Genomic DNA, 27872 nt, shown 5'->3' on the forward strand with positions numbered 1-27872 from the left:
CGGCGAGAGTGGAGAAGAGCCCATCGCAGGGCAGAGGCAAGAGGGATAGGGATGAAAGGTGGTTGGGCGGTGAGTAAGGAACAGGGTTAGAACACCGCGGTGCCCCTCAGCCTTTGACACCGCAGTGACTTCCCCTCGAAACCTGTTGTGGCGGTGGTGTGGTGCGGGCCCAAGTCTCCCTTGCTGCTCTGAAGTAGAAACAGGTGGGCCCCCATGTGAAAAGCCCCACATAGGGGATTCACACAGACACTGGTTTATTTCATATTTTTTTGGGCAGAGTGGAAAAAGGAGGTGAGTTTCTCTGAAAAATTGTTTTTAAATACACAACTGTGGATTGAAGATACTTGAATCGGCTAAAGCAGGTAGCTACACGGGGTGGGTGAACGCTGTGCGGGGTCGTGAGGTGGCAAGATTATTTTGCAGTGTTTGGAGGGACTGGGGAGTTCTGTATGCTGATTTTCAGTACAAAGAAAAGTGCCTGTATGTGAGATAAAATACGTGTAAATAAGTACCTGTTCATCCTTGCAGTTTAAAGTTGAAGCGCTTTGGCTGCACAGAGATATGCACAGCCAGATGCTGTACCCGTACTTTCCTCCTTAAGTCATGTTTTCAACAGCCGCAATAATTGAAAAGCAGAATGAGTCTTGAAAATTTTCGCTCATTCGAGGATCATTTTAATGCAAGAGCTTTTGATTTTCCAATTAATAATTTAAAGAGGTTTTGTTTTTTTTTTTTTAAAGAAACTTTTAAGGTCTAAAAATCTTCATACTATATAGAGAAGCGTCAACCACAGAAAAAGCCAGGTATTAAAAAGCAGTGTTCCTTACTTAGTAGCTTACTGTGATCACATTGTATATATCCATGTAATACGTGGTTAAAAAACTGTATTTTCATAGCTATGGACAACTGATTAAAAAAACTCAGGTGTGTCAGACAGCTGTTAATGTTGGGGGTACTTACAGTCCTGGAAATTCAAAAGATCTTTACTGGAGTTTTCAATTTCAGTGTGTGAACTTAATTTTCAGATCTATATTTGCCCTGGCTTGTGGCAAACCTATTGATACTTCTAGCTGTGTTGAATTGTGTCTAGAATGAGAAGTTTATCCACTGCTGAGTCACATCTTGCACAGGGTACTTGCAGCTGAATTTTTTTTTTTTCTGTATTCTTTCCATCTTCGAAGTAATCCTGTTGTTTTTTGAAGGATTTTTAAAAGTCTATGTCATGTGACACTTAACTTAAAATGCTTCATACCTCTCGCTATCAGACAAAGATAACAAGAGAAGAAATATTTCAGCAAGGATTCAGTAGCTTGCTCTTTCATGTTGTATTTGTATATTATGTCTATTGTTGATAAAGCGCTAAGGACAAAATGATTTGATTTTTGTCACTCGTGCATTTAATGATTACAACTATGCTCTTTTCCTTCTAAATAGATATTTTACTCCTTGAATATTTATAAAAATACACAGAATATATAAAAATTAGTATTACTAAAGTAAAGAAATGAACAGTGTTTTTTTAAGAGGGCAGTGTGTTTGTAAAACATTGACAAATACAGAAACTGCATTAGTTACATTACAGAATGCAGAGGCATAGTAGCTAAAAATAAAGATAATTCAGTAAGTGAAAGTTGCCCAGGATTTTTAAAAATGGCGTGTATGTGTATGTTTGTCTGTCTAGTGTGGGATGGCTTGTAGAATCACATTGTTCTTTATGGTTTAGCACTTCTGAATTTTGGAAAATAGAATATTGGCATAGCTTTTTGGGAATGCAATACTGGATATGACAAAATATATACTAAACATTATGAAAGATGAGCAGCCAGGCACCTTAAGAAAGTGCATAATTTACTTCCTTGTTTTTCAGCAGAGTCAAATATGTAGCTACTAGCCCTGGTTTTTTTTTTTACCCTGTTCTTAAAAACACCGCTTATGAGTAATCCTGTGCATTACCTCAAAACTAAAACAGTTTGACTGCTTGAATATCCTTACAAGTGGAGACTGTTACAGGGGTGTCCATAACAGGTCAATGTATGCATGAAAACATATTTATCTTCGAAGTATTGTGGGGAAAGTTACGTAACAAATACAACATACCGTTTTGGTAGGAAGAAAATCTCATTATGGCACCATCGGGAAGAAAGCATGGAGGAAAAGCTGGTAAGCCAGCACAGGAAGATCAAGCCATACCTGCCTATGACTTTCAGGAGGAAAGAAAAGAGCTGAGTGGATCCGAGGAAGATATTAGAGAAGGTGCTTATATGATTTTTTTTTTTTTTTTTAAAATGTGAAGTTTGTAATATTTCTGACCATGAATAGAAATGAAGACACTTCCCTGTTAGCGAGTGTCTGAGCAAGATGGTTCATAATGCTGTTTGTGACAGCTAGCCTCCTATTGTATAATTTTCATCGGTAAGAGAGGAGAACACAATAGAATAGCTCTGTCTTAAAATTATAGGTGGAGTCTTTAATAGAGCAGGATTTTCTTACATGATTTTGTTACCTTATTTTAATGCCATATCCTTCTATCACCTGGCTGTATATAACATTGTGAGATCAGGGTAGAACAGAAGAAGAGCTCTGCTTGCTTGTATGGAGTGCTGAGTTGAGTAGGGTAGCTGGAGTCTTAATGCTGGCAGGGTTAAGAGTACTTCAGGAAGAATCTGAACTGAAGAAAAGAAAGAGGAAGAAGCAGAGAAAGCTGAGGAAAAAAGAAAAGAAGTCAACCAAGGGATTCTTGTTTAATTTTGAGGGAGTGTCATAAAAAAGTGGACTTTGCTTAAAAATGCAGTTCTCATTCATCACATGATAGTTTTTTGTGAAGTTTGATGTAACTCCATTTCTGGATTTTTGTCTTTCATCGGTTATTTCTGGACTTGTTTCTCTTAATTTATCCCCTTCTTCATTTGTTCAGACTAAATCTCCCCCCTGCCTTGTTAACAGAAATCTGACAGCCAAGAATTTTTATTTTTTGGAAAGAATATAAATATCTATTTGTGATTTTGTTTTTTTAAAGGTCAGAGTACACAATTTCAGTACTTATTTTACAGTAAAACTAAATTCTTACAGATCAGGCTTTTTCAATTTTTAGATTATTTTTACCTTTCTGATGATTGTTGTATTGTGAGTTGGGAGTAATTGTGTAGTAGTGGACAGAGAAACTAAAGCTGGTTGAGACCAGTCTAGACGAACTCAAGGCAGTGCCAGCTCAAATCTAGCCTTGCAGAATAATTCACCACCGTCTGTCAACTCCAGATTCAAAGTTCTAGGAGCTGCGTGTGTGACGGATGGGAACTGAGACCCATGAAACATGTTCAGAGAAGTGACATTATAGAAAAGTAATTACACTTTTAATAACTCAAATGACCCCCACAAAATATAAGATATTTTTGTAAATCTTTTTGAAATTTCTATTAAGGCGAAACACCAGTACTGGACAAGCATGGCAAGAAAAGACCTTTGGTGACTACTCATGTGGTTCCAGATGATGTGGGGTAAGGTTAGGATTTTTTTTTTCCTCCAAAATAAGCAAGTCTTAAATAGATACTGATTACAGTTATTCACTATGCTTGTCTTGCTTAGGTTGTTTTTTTTTTTAGTATTTGATTCAAAAATAAGGTGACACATAATACAGTAGTTGTAGAGAAAAATGCAACATTTAAAAATGAGTAATTCTGCAGTTTCTTTGTAGATACTTTTGAACATCCCTAAAAAATTGTTATATTTGTGTGAGTTCTTAAAATTCTTGTTTCTTTCAAAAGATGATTTAAGTTTTATCCTAAATTGTTGATTATTTCATTAATTTTTTTCCCTCTGATCTTAGTTGCTTGAAGATATTAACAGTACTTTAAATGATCCAACTATTGCATGAAAAATAAATTTTTTACAAATAAATCTTATGAAATTCAATATTTATGGGCAATGTAAACGTAATTAAAAAGTGTATGTTGACATAGTTTTTAGCAAGATTATAGCTGTTGAGTTGAAGATACTTTTTTCCTTTTTTTTACTCTTCAAAAAAAAAAAACTATATCCTGTAAAGAAGGCGATATAAAACCAAGATAAACATTTTCTTTACCCACCATGTCCCTTTTTGAACTCGTCAGCTATTGTACCACTGCCTTACACAGTGATGTTATTATCTTAAAAGTGTTGTAAAAACAACCCTGATATTATTTGTCTTGGATTTTTCTTACTGTGCTAGTCATGCTAACTGTGATGGACTTGTTTTCATTTGATGTTCCAAATACCTTTTGTGTTTTCTTTTTGTATAGGGAATGATCAATTTTATTTACTGTCCTCGTTCACTCAGGACCCTTTAAATGCCTAATACTGCCTTTTTACTAGGGAATAAGTTAATAGATTCTAGTAAATTTTTAAAAAAACAGCAAATTAGTCTAAAAAAGAGATCCCTTGAAGGAGGAGAAAAGGAGTGTCATTTTTTATCTTGTAGAACAGCATCAGCTCTGTCACTGCTTACAAGTAATAGGCACATGAATAAAATTAGTTTTAAGCATATACAACAGGTCTTACTTTAAAGTCAGAAAAGGAGCAAATAAAAATTTTAAACACTCTTTTGTAGGGGTGAAGTACAGAATATGCTGGAAAGATTTGGAGGTAAGTACATCTGCATTCTAACAAATTAAAAAACAATTCATGTTTAAGTTGCAGAATTGGCAGTGATTCCTTACCATAAAATAACTTTCAAGATTTATATAAAATGACCAGTCTTGGTAGCATTTTTCAGCATTTCTGAAAAAAGCCAGTATTCAGAAAAAAATTATATGTAAGTAGAGCAAAGAGAAAGAAGAGAAGGGAATAACTGCATATAAAGTGAAATGTAAGTATTAGTGTAGGTAATTACAAAGGAAAAAGGGAAAGATGCACAAGTGCTTTTGATTATCAATTCCAATTTTAAGATGAGGTGTAAGAAGTAGTAATACTGTAGAGAAAAGTGACAATGTGAGTTAGCTGTTCTTACTAAATTTTTAGTTACAATGAGGTAGAAGAGACTCGGGATTGCAAGACTTGCGTGAGAAATTAGGGGCATGTAAGTATTAATATAGGCAGCTAAATAGAACAAATAGTTCTAATTTTAGACAAGGGGTTTTGGAATTAGATTGTAGTTGCGATACAGAATGAGCTAGAGAATAGTCTGTATTCTGCACCTTCAGAAATCTAGAGAACAGGGAATTGGTAGAAAAAAGAATTTCAGCAGTCGGGAAGAAGAGTACAAGTTTCTAGAAGAGCTAAAGAATGAGGGTAAGTAACGCCAGTCATCTTGTGATGAGAGATTTATGCATGTCACCTAGTTGGATTTAGTTTAGTCATAATCAGATCCTCAGATGGCTTTACTTAGTTAAATTTCCAGCTGAATTCTAGAGAGCTGACAGGTTAGTTTCACTTGTGAAGAATTTATAATATACATCACAGTATAACAAAGCATCAAAAAGCCATGGAAGGAAGGGAAACCATCTTAATGCCAGTATTACATACTTAATAGCTGGCTAATACTTTCATTGTATGTATAAGAAAATGCTGTACACAGCCATTACTTGCATGTAAATCTTAAAGTGAAAGAGGAGTTCAAGGAATTTCTTAATCCATGAATTAAGACTTTTTGCTCTTAAGGTACATATCAGAATGCTATTGTAGATCTAGCAATCTAGATAGGAGGAGGATTTCAATGTCAAAAAGCTAGGATTGTGTGTTATTGAAGAGTCAAAAATAGGATAGAAGGAAGAAAAATGAATGGATCAGAGAGGATGCTGTCTGCTCAAAAATAATAGGTTTGGCATTAGCAGGGGCAGATAACCTCAGCAAATTAGAGGTTTGACAGATGTTTCCTTCAATCTACAGTGAGAAGGAAAAGAAATTGCTGTATTAACCTTAAGCTGTGACTTGTTCGTTAAATCTCCAAATGTAAATTAAAGTGAAACAAACATACTTATATTAGCTTGAATACTTCTTAAAAAGTACGAAGTCTCTCTGAAGTATGAAAAATAGTTTGTCATTCACTCATTCAATATGTTCACAGTGATAGTAATCACATACTACCTTTATTTCTGAAATCTAACTTGAATATTACTCTGAAACGTGTGGTTTTCCTAGGAAAAAAAAAAAAATTAGAAAGTGTCAGCATAACTAAATTCCTTGAAGGTCTGGAAACTCTGAAACTAATGAGGATTTTGATGGTGTGACTAAAACGTCACTAGAGAAGAGAGCGAGATGTGTGTACTCAGTCAGGTTTGTGCAAGGCATCTCTAGCTTTGAATGGAGAATTTACAGACTGTGAAATGTCCAAATACAATGTTTGAAGATACGCAGTGTGAACTGATTGGATACTGCTTCTAGTGTTTTAAGCATGTATGTGTGCTTATCATACGGATGGTATGTTAGAAGCGCATGTTGGACCATAATAATCAGTAGGGGAACACATGATGACAGTGTGTAAGGAACTGATTTAAAGGTACATAACGGAAGCACTGCAGCTACCCTGAGTTCAAACCACTGGGCAGTTGCAGTTCACTGTGTGTGTCTGCTCAGAGCCAGTCTGACACCGTACCCGTTACCGTCGTGCTCAGAATGAAAGAAGTTAAAGCTGAGTCACATCATGGTAGGTCCTATTTGGTCTGGCCTCTGAGAGAGGTGGGACTTGAAGCAGATGCTAGAGTAGCTGGTGGGGTGGGCAGTGAATAGTTGCAACTCCAGAGGCCAGGTGTTGGTTAGGGTGTATGGGGGCCTTGGGGAAGCAGCACTTACACCAGTGCCAACAGCAGGTGGAGGGACACTCTAAAGACAGGAGCCAGGAGCCCAGATCACATTAGCTTCTTTCCATTAGAACACACCTCATTCACTTCTCCAAAATGTAACTCATCAGCATTTTTAATAAAAGGCACAATGTATCTCGGTATGCTTAATTTCTAAATATTCTTTGATTTTTAGCTGACATTAACAAGGCTCTCTTAGCCAAGAGGAAAAGATTAGAAATGTATACGAAAGCCTCTCTCAAAACCAGTAACCAGAAGATTGAACATGTTTGGAAAACACAGCAGGAGCAAAGGTAACATTTACCCTTGTTTTTCAAACCTGTGAAATCAAATTCCCTTTTGCGTCACAGCATGGATAGTTGATCCATCTTCTTGCAGTTAAATAGCAAGTAGTGTATCTACTAGTTAAATGCCTGCTCAGGTCCTCTGTTTCTGCTCCCTTCAATTGTGTCCGCTTGGTTAAATTGGCAGTAATAGCTTAGCATAGTGCTTTCTCTTTTGAATAGAAACTTAAGATTTGGAATTTTGAGAACAAGGTACCTCATAGAGCTGGTTTTACTTTTTTTTATTTTTATGGAAAATGATCTTTGATGTTATTTTTGTCTTTTAAATGATGTTTTTATTTTTTCTACTTCAGTTGGATCTTTCTGTTTCTACTTGAAAACTGAAAAACGTTCAGTAAAATTTTTGTACCATTCTGGTTAAGAAAGAAAATAATTTTCATTTTCATATTGTAAATAATTTTCACCCTACATAACATTCTTCTCACCTCTTAAGGCATGTTTAATTACCACATTTGATACTACGAGTAGAGCAAACTAAAAAAATGAGACAGCTAAAAACTGGAAGTCAGAAGTACTTGTAACTGCCTTGGTGTTTTTATATATATATATTTGAAACTTGCATTGACAAAATTAAGTTTACATAGAGAAACTAGAGCATCATGAACTAATGAATAAGCTAATCAATTTTTCATTATAAACCCCTTGTGTTAAAGCCAAGATCTGTAGTTGGGTTAGAAAAATGTAATAAATCTCAGAAAACCTGACATTGTTAGGAAGAAAAATTGTAATTTTTTTTTAACCTGAGTTTCGTATATGAGTGCTGTCTCCTTGTATATATATAAAATCCACATTGACTCAGGAAGAGGCGGGGGGGTGGGTGGTCAGTTTTTCGAAACATACAGTATGCAGTTAGGGCCAGATGTCAAAATAGCCTGTTTCTTTATCTATGCCAGCTCCTTTTATTCTACTCCATGGGTGTGTTGAACCTTAGCTTTCCTTGTAATTCTTTACAGCATTTGTCATACTTACGGCTAGTGTCTATTTATAGGCAGAAGCTCAATCATGAGTTCTCCCAGCAGTTCCTGACTTTGTTTCAGCAATGGGATGTAGATGTGCAGAAAGCAGAGGAGCAGGAAGAAAAACTAGCGGTGGGTTTCCAGCATGCCGTTTGTTTCACGGTATTTTCACAAGGAGGGAATACTGTTGTTTAGACACTCAAGAATGCAGAAATGTAAAAACACTTCATGTAGTTTAAACAAACACACAATTGTTTGCCTCTTAATTAAAAAAATTCATTCAAGTTTGGTGGCTCTCAAACTGTGTATGTTTAAGTTTTGGGATATATTTCAAAGTGAATTTATACACTTTATTGCAAGTGTATAAATGGCAATAAGTGATGCCCTAGACCAGCATGTGGCTTGAGAAAAGCCAAGACCATTTACGAAGAAAGATCTGTGCTAATTCTGTGCATCCATAGTCTTTGGGTTAAGGGAACAAAGCAGTAAAGGAAAGTTGTCGTCTTTCAGCATGCATTACTTAAAAATAGGCCTGCATATAATAAATGTATGAGAATTTAGACTGAAAGGGGATAGGAGCTATACAATGGAATGTAGTCACATGATATTGCTGTACTCCCAGTATATTTGCAAGTTTTGCTTTTCCCTAGGCAGCACATTTCCCTGGGATACACTCGAGAACTGTTTTGGATAGCAATCCTCATAGGATCTCGCAGGGATAATTCAGATTGGAAGGGACCTCAGGAGGTGACTCAGGGCTTAATCCAGACTTCAGTCTTTCTTTCATTAATAAGAACAAGGATAACTCTCCAGGCATAGATCTAGTGAAGGCACAATTTCTGATTTTGACAAATGACATTAGTGTTGCTGTCCAAGCGCTTTTGGTTAACTGGTTAACTAAAATGATTTTTTTGGGGGTTTTTTGTTTTTTGTTTTTTTTTTTTTTTTTGCTTCTGCTTCAGAATATGTTTCGTCAGCAACAAAAAGTTTTTCAACAGGCAAGAATAGTTCAAAGTCAGAGACTGAAAACCATTAAGCAACTCTATGAGCAATTCTTAAAGGTACAGTAAATTTTCTTCTTAGAAGGCAGCTCATCCCTATCGCATCACTTAAGAAAGCCGTATTAATTCAACCTTTATGAAATACAGAGAATTGAGGTTCATTTAAGGAAAATAACAGCCTTGCATGAATATTCATGTTAGTATCTTTCTCTTATTTGTTAAGAACATGGCTTGTTCTCTCTATACGTGCATACACATTGCATCTGTTTAATAAATGATTTAGTTAAATGTGTTCTCACAGGGATCTGATTGGCTCGCCTGTTTCAAATATTTAACCATAACCCTCAGAGCATGCTTTCTAAACAGAACACAGTTTCGTACCAATTTAAAGGTTATATAAGTCAGTTAAATCATCAGGATTTTGTCTTAATTATTCCCCTAGATTTTTGATATGTATTTAAAAAAGTGAAACTTGACAATCTATTAAAAATACATCTTAGGTTGCAATTTACTGCTTTTATTACTGCTGGCAGGCGCATGCCCCATAATGAGAATTAGATACCAATTTTTTCTGTCATTAACCTTTCTAGCTATTGCTGCTTCATGCAAGGAAAGTGACCCTTACAGAAACTCAATTGTAATTCCCTTAAAATCACCCAGTTAGAATTCCCTTCATCTCTTCCTAAGCAACATTCATTAGAAAGTGTTTTCCTTTCTGTAACCTGGTAAGCTGGATGGTCATGTAATCAGTCCTGCTTAACTTTCCTGTTACTTTATGCATAATTTTTGTATTTGCTGGCAATACAAACACTATTTTTTTGGACAGCGCTTACAGAGCACATTGTATTTTAAACACGATTCATACTGATCAACTGGTGGTTTTGTTGTGTTGGTTTTTTTGTTTTAACGAAGTAGCTAACATACTAGACAGCAAACAAAAAATGATTATAAGTACAACTACTCAAAAATTTGGCTTTTTGGTAAAAAAAAAAAAAAAATTTGCCTCTCATTTTACATTAAGAACAAACCACTTTTTTCCGCAGAATTTCCTTCCCCCACTATTCTTCTAAGTAAGGTATCAGAAGTTTAAACTGTGAAAAAAATGAAAGTAAACGATTGGTTTTGTAACGAATGCAGAGGCACACCACCATAGAATCACTGAAGGGCTGAGGTTGGAAGGGACCTCTGGAGGTCGTCTGGTCCAGCCAGCAGGTGGTACAGCAGGGCTACCTAGAGTCGGCTGCCCAGGACTTACATCCATATGGCTTTTGAATGTCTCCAAGGATAGGCAACCTGTTCCAGTGCTCAATCACCCTCATAGTAAAAAAGTGTTTCCTAATGTTCAGAGGGAACCTCCTATGTTTTCAGTTTGTGCCCATTGCCTCTGGTCCTGTCACTGAGCATCTCAAGAGCTTGGCTCAATCTTCTTTGCACCCCCCCATTCAGGTATTTATGTATATAGATAAGATTCCCCCCCCCCCCCCCCCCGAGCCTTCTCTTTTCCAGGCTGAACAGTCCCAGCTCTCTCAGCCTTTCCTCGTAAGGGAAATGCTCCTGTCCCTTAATCATTTTTGTGGCCCTTCGTTGGGCTCTATCCAGTCTCTCTTCTCCTGAGGAGTCTGGAACTGGACACTGCACACCAGGTGTGGTCTCACCAGTGCTGAGTAGAGGGGAAAGATCACCTCCCTGCACCTGCTGGCAACACTTCTCCTAATGCAGCCTAGGAGACCATTAGCTGCCTTTGCTGCAGTGGCACAGTGTTGGTTCATGTTCAACCTGGTGTCCACCAGGACCCCCAGGTCCTTTTCTGCTAAGCTGCTTTCCAGCTGGGTGGCCCGCAGTATATACTGGTACATGGGGCGGATACAGGTCTGTCAGTTTCTGACAAATGTTAATTTCTGTTCAGGTCATTTCCTAACTGGTCCCTTTTTGAAATTTCAGTTAGTTATGGTATGTTGTTTTTGTTCCAAGTCTGGTAGCTTTGAAAAATAAATCTGAAATAGAGCAACTCTTAGTTTAAGACAGTCAAAATTTACAGAGGATATTATAGAAGCATTAATAAATAACAGCTGTTCCAAAATGTCAAAAACATCTTCATCAAAGATGAAAAACTGAACAGAAGGTCAAGTATTACTTTGATTTTTCTCCTCAAAGAAGATCAAAAGGTAGAAATCAAGCCTCAAATAAGCTTAACTAAATACAAGGCAAGGAAAATGCAACTACACGCATACATAGAGTTAAGCATAATTGTATGTACAAAAGGGAAGACAACCAGCGAGCTTTACTTGGCTTATTTGTGGAGAAGTGTGCAAAGAGAAGGAAATTTAATGGGTTTTATAGTCATTACTTTAAGTCTCCAAGGTTGTCATAATATTAAACCCCTATCATTCCTGATAGATGTCTGTTTAATCTTTTCTTGCAGAACTCTTATCTTTATTGAAAAGCAGGATAACTAGCTGAGAACTCACAGATGCTGAGTGAAGGGGACTGTTTCCTTCACAGGGTCTATATTGTTTAAAAAGGAATGTAGACTGGAGTACGAAGTCCTATGTGATTTGTCTGTCAAGTTTGTGACAAAACTAATCAATTATCAGTGACCGCTGCTGCTGTAAAAATTAAATTGTAGTCTGAATAATGGTTTGTTTGTTTTAAATTAACCCTTTGACATTAAACAGTTCTGAATTAAGATTATCCTTAACTTCAGAGCATGGAAGAACTGGAGAAGACCAATGAAAATCTTCTAGCTGGTGCACAGAGTGAACTTCGCAAAGAAATGGCTATGTTGCAGAAGAAGATTATGATGGACACCGTAAGTATCAGGTCTATGAAGAAGTTAGTTAAATATAAAAATAGATCATTCTATAAAAAAGTCATTTGACATTCATTTAATTAGCTCAAAGGAATCATATTGATATGGCATTTGTTCAGAATTATCTCCTTTTCTTGTAACAGCAACAGCAGGAGATGGCAACTGTTCGCAAGTCTCTTCAGTCCATGTTATTCTGATGGCTCAATGGAGAAACAACTTGTACCTAAGTAACATGATACAAGTATAGGCATTAGCCATAAAGAAGTATGTTAAGATTTAAATGTTTTAAAAGTTCCTATTAAACGCTTTCATGGATTGTTCTAATCTTGCGTCTGATAACATTGTAAGAATGTATATTTGTAAATTTATTACTTTGGGGGTGGTGGTATGGACCCCAAACCATTTACTGTCTGTCCAATTATCTTTAACTACTTAATACTCACTTTCAATAGCACTGGACTGTTTAAATTGTTTCACTTTTTATAATGCCAAATTGTAACAATAGGCAGAATTAATGAAAAATACATTACCCAGATTTTGCATATTAACTTTAGGCCTTTAGGTACATTGTGCAAATAGAAGCATTCTTCACAAGCTACAGACGTAAGATTTTCATAGTTTCAGCATTTAGTCTGCTGACATATCAGCAGTTATAAATGTTCACAGAGTATGACATAGCTCATGTAAGATTGTTTCATTATGGTAAATTAAAGTAAATTTTGTTAACTCTTTTGTTAGGCTAGGCATTGTAAAAATCTTTGTCCTAGTAAGAGATTTATGAACTGCTGTAATTTGTCCAAAAAGCAGGTTTCTTTAGTTGAATAATGAGTATCACAGCTTTATATGACATCTGCTCAAGTAAAGCATAATTAAACATTATGAATTTTGGGGTATATAGTTTTTGTAGAACCACTGCTAGAAGTAATCTAGCTCATTTATTTAGTACGAGTTCTTACACGCCTCTGAGATGGACTATTACTTTTTGCAATTCCAAATGACTAGCAATTTAGGGAGGCCTAAGTTTTAAGGATAAAGCATTTATCTTTCATGAATCTCATTACAGTAAATCAGTATAAATGAAACAATCTGCTTAGCTTGCATGCAGTTTGTTTTTACAAAAAACCATTACACCTGAATATCCACTCTTACAAATTAGGGAGTTCCTAACATATTTAATGCTTAGCTTTAATACAATAATAGATAAAACAAAAACCATCCACACACCTACACGCACAAATGTGATGTTTTCATAACAATGTATTTCAAAACCAGTCCATAGAGATTCTTCTCCTCAGCTTACTAGCATTTTTAGTTCAGGATCAAGTCATTTGATGATGGTTCTCCAGTTCTGGGAGCCAGATTAGTGATAGCTAACTTACAGAAACTTAAGCTATTAGGTTGCAACTGAAGTTGAACAAGCAACTGGTGTGTTTTTATTCTGCATCTGCTGGACTCAGGGAAGGAGCAAACAGCAAAGTTACATTGCTAGAATGATGTATGAGGCACATGGGCCTCTAGTGGGTAACTATGCTAGTTTGTAACTGTGCTGCTGAGTCTCAGCCCTCTAAGGATATAATCAGATGATGCTATGAGATACAGTTAACAGTTTTTGTTTCCTATCTTCAGTACTAGGTTATTTGTTAGTATTGCCTCATGTTTCTGGTTTTATTTGTTAGTATTGCCTCATGTTTCTAGTTTTCTGACTGATTCCTGCATTAGTTTCCTATCATCCACATACCTCAACCATATCCTTAAAACTACTTGTACCTACTAATACATAATACATTTCTGAGCATTCTCGGAACCAAACCTTCTTACTCTGAAAAGTTGCCTGTCTTTTCATCAGGTGGTTAATTCATTGACAGTATTCACACAAACTGAAATGGCCTTTACTATCTTCTCTTCTATTTGCCCGTGGCCTCGGTTCAGGTTAAGTTCATGTGTAGATGCTGTGTCTTTCCCAGCCTCAAAGAGGAGTAGTAAGATTCACTTGGAATTGATATTAGTCACTTAGAGTGCTAGTCCTTCAGCAGTAACTGTTAGTTATCCCTCAAGTGTATCAGTATATCCTTCTTAGGCAGGAGTGTGGTAGCTGATGGCATTTTCTTCCCCCCAAATTTAGCAGACAACACACCATATTTAAAGTTCCTTGAACACCTCGGGAAATCTTTTTGAATTAACGTGCAGCTAGGAAGCTGCAGTGGTCATATTTTTAAAACAAACCATAGCATTCTTTTTGTGCAGTTCAGAAAGGACTTTATGAACTCACAGCTCAGCTACATATCAGCAACTGAAAGTGGTAACAGACAGTAACATTCAACTTTTTTTCATTCAACAACAGCTTTTTACAAAAATCATATTCAAATAGTACCTCTTTAAAAGAGCTTGAGGGTATAGGGCTTGTGTGCAAGTCATGATTTGCTCATACAGATAATCAGCTACTTTAATTCAGCTTTTCTCTAATGACAACAGCAGCCCTTCAGCTAGGCACGTTATGTTAGCCATGGGTCTTAAAGAAAGAGAAAGGCTGATAGCAGGCCTGACTTTCTGTTTTGGAGTGGTTTACTATACATTAGGGTTTAGTTCTGTGCAGTTTTGTTTGGATAAAGTACAGTATAGTTACAAGACAAATTAGATAAGGTAGATGAACACGGCGATAGCAAACATAGTTCAGAGGGAATTACATATGGGTGGGTTGCATTGTCACAGTCAAACAGTCACAGTCATTTAAGTTTATCAAATAGCTTTGTCATTCACTTGTGCAGTTTCACAGATACAAGTTAGGGTAGGTAAAGTTAGTGCCCTGAAGTACACAACCACCTATAGTCTAGATAATGATGGGAGTACAATGAGGCAAACCTTACTATGACCACAAAACCAGAAACTGGCCTTGAAAGAAAATGCAAGCTACAATTGTATTTAGTAACAGTAGGTTATGTACTTAGACACTAGAGAATGCATGAATCCTAAAGGCACTCATAACAGTATTTTGAAATAGAAGAAAATTTTCCTGAGCTATACCTCCTTCATCCTACTGATGCAGTATCTTGTTCTTTAGAAATACCAGAACAGAGATTAAGGAGTAGTTTTACCTCATGGATGCCTTATTTTACCAGTCTTAATAATCCAGTACTGTATTCATCCATACCTCTGACTACCACTTCACAGTAGTTCCAAGATGACTTTAGAAACTAACACTAGAAGATTAGTCACTTGGTCTAGGGAAAAATGAAATTCCTCTTCGAATTCTGGTTGGTAGCACCTTGGTTTGCAGTCTACATTCACCAGACCAGAAGTACAGAATTAAGGTTACCTAGCAGGAAGTGGCAAAAGTTTCAAATGTGGTGTTCATGATATGAAATAACAGCTGCAGCATCTAAAACACAGGAGGTAAATACATCCTGGTTCAAAAGTATTGATCACAATAGAATCTGCAGGACTTTGTGTTTAGTAATTCTAACATCTTGTAATATCTGGGATAGAGGGAGCTTTCTCATAAAACTATTTTCTTGAAAAGCTTAATCTGTCTTCCCCAAAAAGAGAGGCAGCTTCATTCAACATTCCCCTAACTGCATCTCCTCTTGTCCTTGACCTATTTAATCAGTCATTATGGTTTTGAACCTGTTCAGGAGCTTGATGAGATGAAATTCTGAAGACATGTATATGAAGATGAGCAGCAATCTGTAGGCATACACCAGTGGCATATCTCAGCATATCAAACAAGGATATGAACTTCAAAAGAACAAAACAACAGGTTAAAAAAAAAACACACAAATATTTTTTAAAATTGTCCCTACTATAAATTCAGTTATACTTTAATCAGAATCTATTCAAGTGACAAATTTAACAAGCATTTAAACATACAGAGTGGTCTAGTTTAGAAGAAAAAACCCACAAAACCTAAAAACCCCAAAACCAAACAGCACTAAACACTTACAGAGTCTGATAAACAAAGGTTAGTCTGCACAGTTCGCAGAGTAACTTTAAACAAACCACCTGAATTAAAGCATAATTACAAGAGAGATCTGTAAATTTACTTTCACATCTCTGTTCCAAGGAAAGAAAGCCAGTCAGCTCCCAAAATACATGTTTACATGGTATCCTGGCACTCCCTCCGCAGTGACAGCTGAGATCTGAGCAAGTCAGAAATGGTAGAGCAGAATGACAGGGACAGTTCTCAATCCATTCCTTTAAGTATGCTCCAAATTAAAAGTATAAAACAAAATGCTTACCAATGCTATCCATAGAACAATATATTCATCAATGAAACTGTTGAAGTACTGGTCCAAAAACAGAAGTCCTGGCCCAATAAATGCAGTGTCCTGAAGACAGATTTCACTTTTTGTCATGTGAGCCACCTATGTGTAAAAAAAAGAAAAAAAAAAAAAAAAAAAGAGACACACACAAAAGTGCATCACTGCAAGATCAGTGTAACTACCAGAAAACTGGCACGATATCCTTGCCCAGCAACAGGCTGCTGTCCACAGTTCCTAGGAAGCAATCAGGCAGGCCAAGGGCTTCACAAATGCTTCAGGGCCTGCTGTTCCCTGACAGTTTCTTTCCCAAGGACCAAGTAACTTCTTTCCAGGTTATTCAATAAATATATAGCACTTTAATCAGTGATAACAGCTATTTGAATTATCAGTTGGTATTTGTTGACTTTATTATATAAGAAATGTGTACACGTCCTTCAATGTTCTTTTGCAAGTTACAGACATACCAGTGCATTTTAGCTACTAGCAGGGGTTCCCCACTATTTTTTCAGTGCTGTATTTGAAGGGTAAGACTGTGCAAGTGTATTACTGAAAATGAATACTATTCATGCTATTCACTTGAAGTCATAGAAACATAGAATAGTTTGGATTGGAAGGGACCTTTAAAGGTCATCTAGTCCAACCCCCCTGCCGTGGGCAGGGACATCTTCAACTAGATCAGGTTGCTCAGTGTCCCGTCCAACCTGACCTCGAATGTTTCCAGGGATGGCGCATCTACCACCTCTCTGGGCAACCTGTTCCAGTGTTTCACCACCCTCATTGTAAAAAATTTCTTCCTTATATCTAGTCTAAATCTACCCCCTTTTAGTTTAAAACCATTCCCCCTTGTCCTGTCACAAAAGGCCCTGCTAAAAAGTCTGTCCCCATCTTTCTTATAGGCCCCCTTTCAGTACTGAAAGGCCACAGTAAGGTCTCTCTGAAGCCTTCCCTTCTCCAGGCTGAATAAGCCCAACTCTCTCAACCTTTCCTATAGGAGGGGTGTTCCATCCCTCTGATCATTTTTGTGGCCCTCCTCTGGGCCTGTTCCAACAGGTTGTCTACAAGTGTAACTTGAAAATTTTGACTTTACTTAGCCAAAAGCTAACTAGAAACTAGGCTTTTGCTTAGGTGAAAAGACTTGTTTTCACTGTTTAGTAGATAGGGATGTATGCACAGAGACACTTTACAGAATGACCAAGAAAGATGATTACTGGGGGCAGAGGAAGGGCCATCTATTCCCCCACACACACCTTGATCCTTCCATATTTAGCATTCTTAGAGACAACTTAAGCTCACCTTTAATTGAGAGGCAGAAGAAGAGGTTTTTGTAAGAAGTTGGAGACCTAATAAAGGACATATGAAGAGTCCATACCAGGAAGCTCAAAAATGGCAGAAGGAGTCTAGGTGCCAAGTTTGCCATAAGAAATCACCCTGTCATTCCTTGCTTGTGGATACTTGGCAAGTATGATTAAAGTACTGAGAGGTTCCTGTGAACAAAGTGGTCTCTTAGCATAATATAAATAATATTCAACTCTGTGCTGAACAGCAAAATTCACAGAAAAGCCTGTGAGTATCCCAGTTTAAAGACAGGACAAACCACAAAGGCTTACATCCAGAGGAGAGTTGACAAAGGCTTCCACTCTAAGCCAGCTAAGGATGCATCTCTCCTGCTAAAGGGATCTGCTGCACAGAGCAATTCTGGGTGCACATCTAGTGTGATGTGCAACAGCTATGCAGGGTTAGCGCCCACGGCGCAGCTCTGGCACATCCACACAAACTGCAGAGACCTTGGCTCATGTCTCCACTGGGCCTCACACGTGGTCACGCCTTAAGTTTTTACTGCAGTTTGCTCACTCCGGAGTGCCTGAAGGACAAGGTCTCCTGAAATAGTATCAGAAAACTGTGAGACTAAACCCATGAAATCTCTTCCCCACTACCTTTACAGATTTGCCTCGGGAGCAGACTATCCTCAAAGCTACACGTGAAGTGTCAAGGGAAACATGGTTTGCTCAGAAGTGCCCATGAGTGAGTTGACATACATACAGTGATGACTGCTGGTTGTAAGCACCCAGGGGTCCTCTGAATGAGCAAGGGAGCCAAGGTGTCTGACAGAATAGATGAACTGCCTCAAGTTCAGTCTTAAGGCTCGGTCTTCCTATCAGTATTCTCTCCCTCGAATGAGGTTAGTAGTTCACTAGGTGAATTCCTGTTTAGCAAGAAAGTCTGTAGAACACCTGTTTTCTAGTGTTTGAAAAATGTCATGCTGAAAAAAAGAAATTAATCAATGGCTGGATTACTGTTGTTAGCAAATATGTAGTAGGGCAGATTTTTATTTTAATCCCGTGGTGAGGTTTTTAATTACAAAAGAGAGAAAGATAGAAAGTTTCTCTCTTCATTTTAATGATTAAAGTTAATTCATTTTTCAGATAATTAAGTCAGAAGCCACAGCACTGTTAGTAAGGCTTGAGGGACCACAGTTACGATGTTAAAGACAGACAGTATATAAATTGTGACTTATTCCTAGGAGTAGGCTAAACAAAACAAAGTTCTAATCAATACATTCAGCAATAAGTATGTGTTTGCATCAGTGTCATATATAATGTCTCTGTAGGAGCTTGAGTCTAGTTCAGTGTCTTGGTCATAATGAAACTGGTGGCAGAGCAGAACGTGCAGTGCCCACTGATCCAGCAAGCATTAAGCCAAGAACCAGTTTATTTTTAGGAGGTTTAGGACTGAAACAAGATTCCTTACCACCAACTTCTGTGAGATTTTAGCATTCACAAATCCAAACGTCAAGACATACAGGCAAGAATGTTTTTCGAACAGCTGAGTTGAAGACTTTTTATAGATCATAATGGCCAGTATGATAAGTAGTCCAATGTGCAGGCCTGGTGAAAGAACACTTGTTCCCTGAAATACAAATGGACACAAAATTTGTCTTAGGCTTCAGTCACACAGTAAGGTCCAGATTTTATACATGTTGCAAATCCCATTAAACAAAACCAGAGTTGTCAAAACTCAGGGAAAGTCCATTAGCATTATGCCAATGCTATCAGTATCCTTTGCAGTGACCACTGATCAATTTTGTAAGAAAATTCATTGCTGGTTGCCGTGACAGAAGAAATCCAGTAACGGGTAGAGAGAAAGTAGATAATGAAGTCTTTGCTTTAGCCATCCAACACTCACATGCTTGTCTGCTTAAATGCTTAAACAGATAAAACCCTTATGATCATCTGAAATGCAATAAATTATGGGCATAAATTACTCAAACCTCACTTAGATTTTTAAAGCAACTTACTGCTATTGTAGATCCATTCTTTCCAACCCCTCCACCAAAAATGATACGGAAGTAACTGAAAAAAGAAAGTGCTGTTCCACACAGTATGCTAAAAACTGCCAAGAACTTCAGTTCCAAGCCCACCAAAGGGACCTTAGCAGGAAAAACAAGAGAAAGATATTAAAAGTTAAGGATAACTTTTTTTAAAAAGTGATTAAAAAAAAGCTGCTGACACCTACTAAACAATTGTTTTATTTGAACTCTCGCTTTCCCAGGAACAAGCTCAGGAGGACAGTATTTGGAATTTGTTTCCGTACTAAAGAGATGACCAATTTCTTTCAGAATGTTTAAACTCGACTTTTGAGTACTTAAGTTGTAGTCTTGAAATTCAGCTAGATCTTTGTGTTTATCCTTACAAGGTTCTTCAAATATTTTTACTATATAAGCAAAAACTTGACACAGACTACTGCATCACCAAAGCATAGGAGGGGGGAGAAGGATAGTTCCTTCTGTTTCACGGGGTAACACAACACTGAACCACAGGAAACATAAACACCATCTGCCTGCTTTGTGTTTTGGTACATGTTGTTTGTATGCTGTATCTTTGCATTTAGAATAGTCTCCAGATACAAATTTTAATTAAACAGTTACCTTTCAGAATCAATTGCAGTTTCAAGGAAACTTCCAAAGGCAGCAGAGGATTCAAAAAAAAGAAGTAGTAATAAATTGAAACCATTGACTATTTTTTTGAATATAGATTGTTTTGAGATACAGCATAACTACCACAAGAAAAATCGATCATAATTAAAGTCTAATGCACCTATTTTATTTTCCAACATGAAAATAAGCTGTTTGAAAATAGAACAAAAGTGTCTTACAGGATGGGGAAAGGAAACAAAGTTTAGCTAAACGTTTCTTAATTGCTGAGTAAACTCGTGAGTGAATTTGAATTACTTGGTGGTTTATATTTAGATTAATTTGCATTGGTTATCAATAGCATGGAATGGTCTCAGCTTTTCCATGTGCTACAACCAAGCAGAACTACACATTTCTGAGTAAAGACCCCAGAAAGGATGAAGTTGATCCTGTCCACTGAAGCGCATTTTTAAAGATCAGAATAAAAGCCAGAGATAGGGAAATGCTTTCGGACAGAAAACAATTCTTTACCTATAGATATTTACATTTATGTTAAAATGTAGTTTTTAAATCAGTACATCTGATTTAAAAATCAGTACATCTCCATTGACATGTAAATATGGATTTCTTAACCAAAAAACCCCTAACTTCATCCCATGCTTTTATTAAAGCATTTAATCTTTAAATTTTAAAATAAAGCATCCTATAAATCATTTAACTGAACAGAAATGTATGTCTTAAAATAAAATATACAAAAGAAATAAAACTAGAACAAAAACTATTTATTAAAGCTTAAGTATCTGCAGAGTATTAGTTTCAGATCAAAAGTTCATATCTGGCAGATGGGGTCTTTTTTCCTCTATGTAGCTCTAAATTTGTGCATAGGAAGTCACACCATTATACCTAAGTTAACTACAACATAAAAATAACCTACATTTGTACAATAAGCTAAAACAGAATATTAGACAACTAGTAGGTGTTGATGGTACTTGCACAGGATAGCTTCAAACACCATAGGAACTGTGAACACTTAACAGGAACTGAATACTCAACAGGAACGCTGAATATTTAATACCCTTACCTTATAGTCCCATATTGCTGTGCCACCATATGCAGATACCAAGAGCAGCATTGCTATAGCTATCTGAACTTCAGTTACATCAACTCTATGAAGGAAAAAAAAAGGAAGATTTAGTTAAAGAAAAGGTCTTTTTGCTGTAAGTGTAAGGCAGGCGGGGTGGGAATCAAAAAACAGTGACTATAAATTATCTCCTTAGAAGTACTTCAAAGTACCTCAATGTATATAGAATATAATTTCCCTTGACTGAGAAAGATACTCTATATGGAGGCACACGTCTTTGGTTAGGATTTAAAATTAAACCTATACTTCTTAACTAGAGCGAGCTACCTATAATTGTAATGGGGGAAAATCTTTAATGAATACATTGTTAACTATTTGAGAATGTTGTATAAATTTACAGACTAACAAGTCTTGTGTAAGTATCAAATCAAACTTTAAGGCAAGCTCACAGTAAATGCAATCAAACATTTCTATGATATGCTTTTAATGGAAAAGTATGGACTGTGAAGAGCAGGTTGGGACAGAAGGGAATTTCTTTAAGCCATCATATCATGAAAACTTGACAGATACAGCCTGCAAAACATAAGGGCAGTATTTTGAGGACTGAGTCAGTAGATAGCTAAGCATCTCTCCTGTTTCAGAGGACATATAATTAGTATCTTGCTTTTTTCCATAAAATACTTTTTTAAAATAGGTGGCCTTGTATGCCCCCTAAAGTCTAGACTCTGTATACCACCTTTTTTATTCTCAGACAAGATAGCCAAACTCTGCCTTACTGTATCTGATTGCTGAAATATTTTGAGAAGACCTGAATATATATAAAAAAAGTTAAGCAGAGGCTCAAGAGAAAGAATCGATACTTTCAATAAAGCTTTAAAATAAGTAAAATAAGCACGCACATCTAAGGTACCTTTTATGCCACCAAAGCTTTTGAGACAGGTACCTGATCTTTGTACTGAAGTTCCAGCAAACAGTGACAGTGGATGTTTAAAATACAATATTTCCTTAAGCAGTTAGAATAAATTTGCTGTTTTAAGATATTATGACCAAAGTCAACATGTATCATTACTTGCTTAGCACATGAACTGTTTGCACAGGAAACTATTTTTAAAGGGAGATAGGAATCAACTCTTGCCTAATGGAAAACATTTATCTGATCTTGATAGTCACAGTAACATTAAACTCTCTTCTTTCATTGGAAGGATAGTGATAAAATATGCTAAGTTTCATAACAAGCATCACACTCTTAGTCGAGCCAAAGTTTAAGCTGCAACTAGAAGATATGCTGAGGTACTCGTCACTGTCCAAAGCCGTTGGAATGGGTACTCCTCTCCTTCCTACGCCGTTGTGCTCCCTCGCTTGTACTAGCTGTAGTGCTCATCGGACTGTAAGGTGAACCAGTTCAGCTGCTAGCCTCATGTAGGCTTTTAATCTTCTGCCCATTTAATGAATTGGCTTGAAGTCAAGCGACAGAGTCTGTGCAGAGGGGAAACGGGACAGCGCTGCTGGGAGCGGGCTTTTCCCTCTCTACCAGGGATGAAGTGTTACATCTGCTCAGTCATTGCCGTAGCTGCACACTGAACTTGTTGTTTACATCATGCAAAAGCATCCACATGCAAGTTCAAGTGTTCAGAGTTCACACTCTGTACCTAGATTTCTAAGCTGTACTGCATTTGCTGTTGCTGCTGGTGGGAGGAGTTGAACTTGAAGTTGAGTCATTGTATGTGCCAAAGTTTAGTACTTAATTTTACAGAGGCTCAGATTGTTGGTTGCAACACAGCCCAAATCAGAGTCCAAATATTTTAATCAGACACTGTGCGGTATTCTACATAACCTGACAGTGGCACAGTTACCCAGCTCTCTGGGCCATCAGCGCTAGGACTCTCTCACCTGTCATTTGACTTCTAAAATCAAGTGCTGCTAATACAGGAACAGCATCAGTGAAAGCTTCCATCCATGTTATTAAGTATTATCATATTTAGAGCAATATACTATTGCCTTCATTTAGTCTATCACCTCCATGCTTAAGAGAAATAAAATCGTGAGCCTCGAAACAACTCTGACCTGCTCTCACTAAACAGAAATAAGTTACCTTGGAGAAAAGTTGTGTCTATTTAACTTCAAACAGTAAGCATGGAACACCAGGCCATTCCGAACTGCTTGTACTATGCAGTATCACTATATTTATGTAGAAGCCATTAAGTTTTTAATGAAGAAGTTTTTATGGGGTATGGGAGCCTCAGTGCCTTCCTGATGCAGGGAAATTCTCATATTTTGTACAAGAACGAAAGGCACAGAAAAGCAATCATTTATGCAAAATCCCAGAGCTCATGGCATAGTCCATCTCCCTTCACTGTAGTCCGCTGTCATATACGGAAATTATCTTATTTCAGCCATCACTTTTTTTGTTTACATTTATTTTTGTTTACAGCACAAGATGTCCTTTAAAAAAAGTAGGATGGGTAGGCAGGTAGAAGACAGAGTTTGTGTGGTAAAATGCATTATTAGCGAATAAAAAGAGCTCTTAGCATTACCACAAAGACAGCTTTCTTTTGATACAGTCATCGAACAGTATGCAAGGATAGCTGATCACTAGCCTGTGTGCCCAGTGATGCTCAGATTTGCTAAGGTGTTTCTTGCAGGTCAGAGCTAAGTAGCACTATAAACAGGGGACTTAACAATTGACTAGGATTATCAGAAATATAGCCTTCATCTATCACATATTTCCAATTTTGCTGCTACGGAAGTCTCTGATCTTTTCCTCTTTCCAGAAATCATTACTGAAGTGCAGCTCGTTGTTTAAAAACAGCAAAAGGCAATGGCTAGGCACCACCACAGCTGCAGGAGGGTGCAGCAGTCCCCACACTATTAGGAGTTAAATTGAAATTGTTATCTTCTACATCAATGTTGTGACTCCTCCTCCCACACTGTAGTGAGAACAGATGGAATTTCTACCAAGTCATGAGCAGCATCAACAGCAATCACTAGAATTGTGACCTAACACAAAACCTAAAGGACATCAAAACCAACATGAACCAGATTAAAAGCAAAGCCCCCAGATAAACCTGGGGTAGTTCTTCAAGCACTGCCATAGCTCTGTGGAACTCCTTGACAAAGGATGCAATGGATGCAGAGAGTTTGTTTGAAGGAAGATTGAAGATACCTATGGAAGAGAAACCCATTAGCACAGGAATTTCTCTAAAAAGAGAGCCCAGAGTCCCCTGGGCTGAAACTGTTCTGTGGCTGGGAGGTTACAAAGAGAGGTACTGCTGATGCTTGCTCTGTTCCTACTCCTACACAGAGCACTTGTTTACACTGCAGGCAAGACCCCTCTGGCCTGAGCCCACATGGTGCTGGTATGGGTTCTGTGAACAAATCTGCAGACAAAAAAGCGAAACGCATGCAAACAAAGCATATATAGCTAAAATCAGCTGCTAAAAGAACAAGCCCTCTACTCAATATTATGCAGAGTTTTAAAGTTCTTGCCAGGTAAAACACAAGTCTGCTAGGGTGGAAGGGAGATGAGGAGGAAGGTAGAGCAGGGAAAAAAACAAGAAGAAATGGAAATCAAGTAGCTAGCAGTCTCAGACATTAAGCCACATGTACTTCAAAAGATACCTACTTACTTTCCAAACCTTAGTATGCCTGATACATATGTCTGCCAGTGAGCAGAATAGAACATGAACAGTCCCACAAAACAACAGAAAAACAACCAGTCAGGATTTGTTCCTAGTCGGATTGCTATGCAGGATCCAAGGACAACAAAAACTGAAAAGCAGAAATGAACAGGTTAGTCATATACCCTCTTTGCTTGCAGTTAAGAGAAATAAAAAAGAAAAATCACAAGGCATTTTACATCACTATAACAAAGTAATGATATGACTGATATATATGAAATATAGCTAACCTCACGGATAGTCCTGGCAGGAAAGACCAAAACACAGGACTCCTTTTCTTCCAGGCAAGGGTCCCGCCTTCTAGCCTACAGGGGTTGTTCTCCCTTCTTCTGCCCTTGTTATCTCGTGTTCTTTGCAACACTGACAGCTTCACCTGAAGGGCCCAGCTCAGAGGGACTGGTAGTTGCACTTCTCTGGGAAGTGAGGTATAAAGAACGTACCAAATCCCAGGACAAATGTTTCAGCCATTAAGTTTTTCTAGAAGTACAGGCATTGCCACCAACAGCAGCTAAGTTATGGAAAGTAAAACTGAGCAAGGCTTACTTTTTAAGGATTCCAAATCAACTTTTTTTAAACTTATTCTTCTAAGGAATATAAATTATCCTTCTCCTAAGTGTCAGGCTGGATGCCCTATTACCAGAATGATATTTTGGCACCTCACTCCTAAAGCGGAATCCTTAGTCTCACATGCCAGCAGCAGTCTTTTAGGTCCTTAAAATCCTTTATTAGGCATCACCTGTACCCTACTGGAAAACACAGGCTATGTATAGTAAAGAATCTCTAAGCATGGTCTTATGGAACTCTTTGTTCACCATCTAGGTCATGCCAAGAACACTGTACGTGAAGATGCACAGTAAGTAAGAGCAGAACACATGTTACCCAACATCTGCCGAAGGTCCTTCTGAAATATCCCCCCTGATACTGGTCAGGGATGCAAAGGTCAGGGGCAGCCTTGGCTGCAGTGACCAGGAGATGGTGAAGTTACCCTAAAAGAAGGGAACGTGCTGACCCTGCTCTGAGTAGGGGGTTGGACTAAGTGATCTCCAAAGGTCTTTCCAACTTCAATAAATCTGTGATTAATCAGCTCCTCTTGAAAACAGGTAATTTTTTTAAAACTAGGATGGGTAAAAATAGGTTAAGGCTACCTGTGGAAATAGAGTCGCAACCATGATCAAAGAGTTCTCCTAAAGGAGAACTACTGTTTGTTCTTCTGGCTTGCTTCCCATCAATGGCATCCAGAGACTGGTAGATAAAAAGTCCTAGTGCACCCAGGATGTACACCCAAAAAGGTGCCTGAAAGAGATTCACATAAAAAGTCACTAGGCAGTTCCCAATTTCTTAGCTGATAATCTATTTCATTAAAGGTAAAATATTGTTCAGCACAAAACCATACCACGTTGTGCTATTTGTTACTTAGTTAACAGACAAACCAAATTCTGTGCGCTAGTCCTACATGAACTGTAGTAACTACTATAATGAACTACTCCGGATACACCAGTGAAACACAGGTCCTTCTATTTGTCTTAAAAAAAAAAAAAACCAACCAAACAAAAAAACACGCCCAAAAAACCCACTTTAACCTCTCTTCTGCATCAATTGACTTATTTTTCCACCTTAAACCCACAGTATTTCTATAATTATTTGTATTCTTTGTGCTGCAAAATGTTACGAAAATAAAATTAATCTTTAAAAAAGAAAATAGCAGGAAGGCACTTACTAAAGTTCTCAGCAGTTTATGTGATAGACCCTTAGATGATTTGCTCAGATTTACAACATAGATATAAAAACCCATTACATTTTACTAAATAAAGCCTTCAGCTTTTAGGGAAAGAGATTTTTTCCAATATACATAGGCACTTTGGACAAGGGTTTAAAGAAATTAAGTCATTCACTAAATATGAAGGAGCAACTTCATATTTATATAGTCTGATATAGGCTATCAGAGTTTCAAAACAAGCTGTGAATCAGGTACATTAACACCGGTCTTACGTTCAAAGGAACTGTCCTACAGTAGTACCTTTCAAAAGCATTATTTTCATACACACAGTCACTATGTCTTTGTCTAGGAATTAGTTTTTACTAAAAATTATTTCTAACACCTTTTGAACAAAGTACAGATAACATTTTTGCCTCAAGTAGTTTCCAGCGGTATCCTTAACATTTAGAAGCACTGTTCACAAAAAGAGAGCCAAAGTTAGGTATAAATGCTGGAAATGCAACTTGCAGGTTAAACAAGCAAACAGCCACAAGCAGCCACAGAGCTGGATCCTTGCACGCCCAGGTAAGGGACAGCTGCTCTGGCTCTACACCTCTGCAATTCCTCTCCTGCAGCGCAAATAGACCAACATGATTACGTGTATTACCTAAGTCCAGTAAAGGCTATTAAGCAGATTTAGACAACAGATTGAATCTCAGTGAGCTGAGATTTGTCCACACTCACATAAACCCAGCGTCACTGCTGGGGAAAAAGGAAAAATGACAGTTGCCAAGCAGTTCGTAGGCAGGGATAGGAGAAGGCAGCAATAGGAATACAGATGAGGTAAGCTGCTCCTCCAGCCATTCTGTTTTCTCATCATCGTTATACTCACTGACTTGAGCTAGTAAAAAAGTTATGCCTCCAGTTAGACTGATTACAAAACACATCCTTCCCAAGAACCAACATGCTTAAAGGAAGTTCAGTTCTGAACAGCTTTTTTGCTGTTATTTAAGACTTCCTCATGTATTCAAGGCTGGCTGATACACTATGTTATCACTTAGTTTTGTGCTTTTAATACGAAAACAATATTGTCAGCAAATTTATGATTTTCCTGCTACCCAGTATTTGGATAATTTCACTAATAAACCATTCCACCATTTAAAGTCAAACGGTTGGCTTCATCCAGCTTTGAAGCAAAAGACAGTCAAAGAATTAGGGACTCCAGCTATAGGTGAAAAGTCTGGATTTGTATGTACCTAGAAATCTAGAAAACTTAGAAAATTCTTCAAAACTGGCAAGGCCGTCCTTCCCCTTAACTCAAGGAAACTAAGAAAAATTGTAATCACAGATGATGTTGGAAGCCTTGAGCAGG

The 27872-nt window shown here is 37.5% G+C and overlaps 2 protein-coding genes across 4 annotated transcripts in view; one reads left to right on the forward strand and one right to left on the reverse strand.

Annotated features, from left to right (window-relative positions):
• On the forward strand, window positions 1-12204 carry SYCP3 (synaptonemal complex protein 3). 2 transcript variants are annotated; one of them, XM_075157616.1, is made up of 8 exons: window positions 1-2253; window positions 3419-3494; window positions 4583-4617; window positions 6946-7063; window positions 8103-8202; window positions 9033-9131; window positions 11776-11880; window positions 12024-12204. In XM_075157616.1, the coding sequence occupies exons 1-8, from the start codon at window positions 2124-2126 to the stop codon at window positions 12075-12077; spliced, it is 717 nt and encodes a 238-aa protein (XP_075013717.1). In that variant the 5' UTR covers window positions 1-2123; the 3' UTR covers window positions 12078-12204. The 2 variants fall into 2 exon arrangements, with proteins under 2 accessions (XP_075013717.1, XP_075013724.1); XM_075157623.1 differs by lacking the exon at window positions 9033-9131.
• Window positions 11942-27872, reverse strand: part of CHPT1 (choline phosphotransferase 1) — a 24015-nt gene continuing 8084 nt past the window's right edge. The window contains exons 2-9 of one of the 2 annotated variants that reach the window (XM_075157604.1): window positions 25950-26097; window positions 24754-24895; window positions 21128-21212; window positions 19432-19563; window positions 18885-19043; window positions 16113-16238; window positions 15502-15612; window positions 11942-12103 (exon numbers count right to left, since the gene is read on the reverse strand). In XM_075157604.1, coding sequence (XP_075013705.1) covers window positions 12059-12103; window positions 15502-15612; window positions 16113-16238; window positions 18885-19043; window positions 19432-19563; window positions 21128-21212; window positions 24754-24895; window positions 25950-26097 — 948 coding nt within the window. In that variant the 3' untranslated portion in view covers window positions 11942-12058. The other variant, XM_075157601.1, reaches the window with a different exon arrangement.

Source organism: Calonectris borealis, chromosome 1, assembly GCF_964195595.1.
Source record: "Calonectris borealis chromosome 1, bCalBor7.hap1.2, whole genome shotgun sequence".
Lineage (NCBI taxonomy): Eukaryota > Metazoa > Chordata > Aves > Procellariiformes > Procellariidae > Calonectris > Calonectris borealis.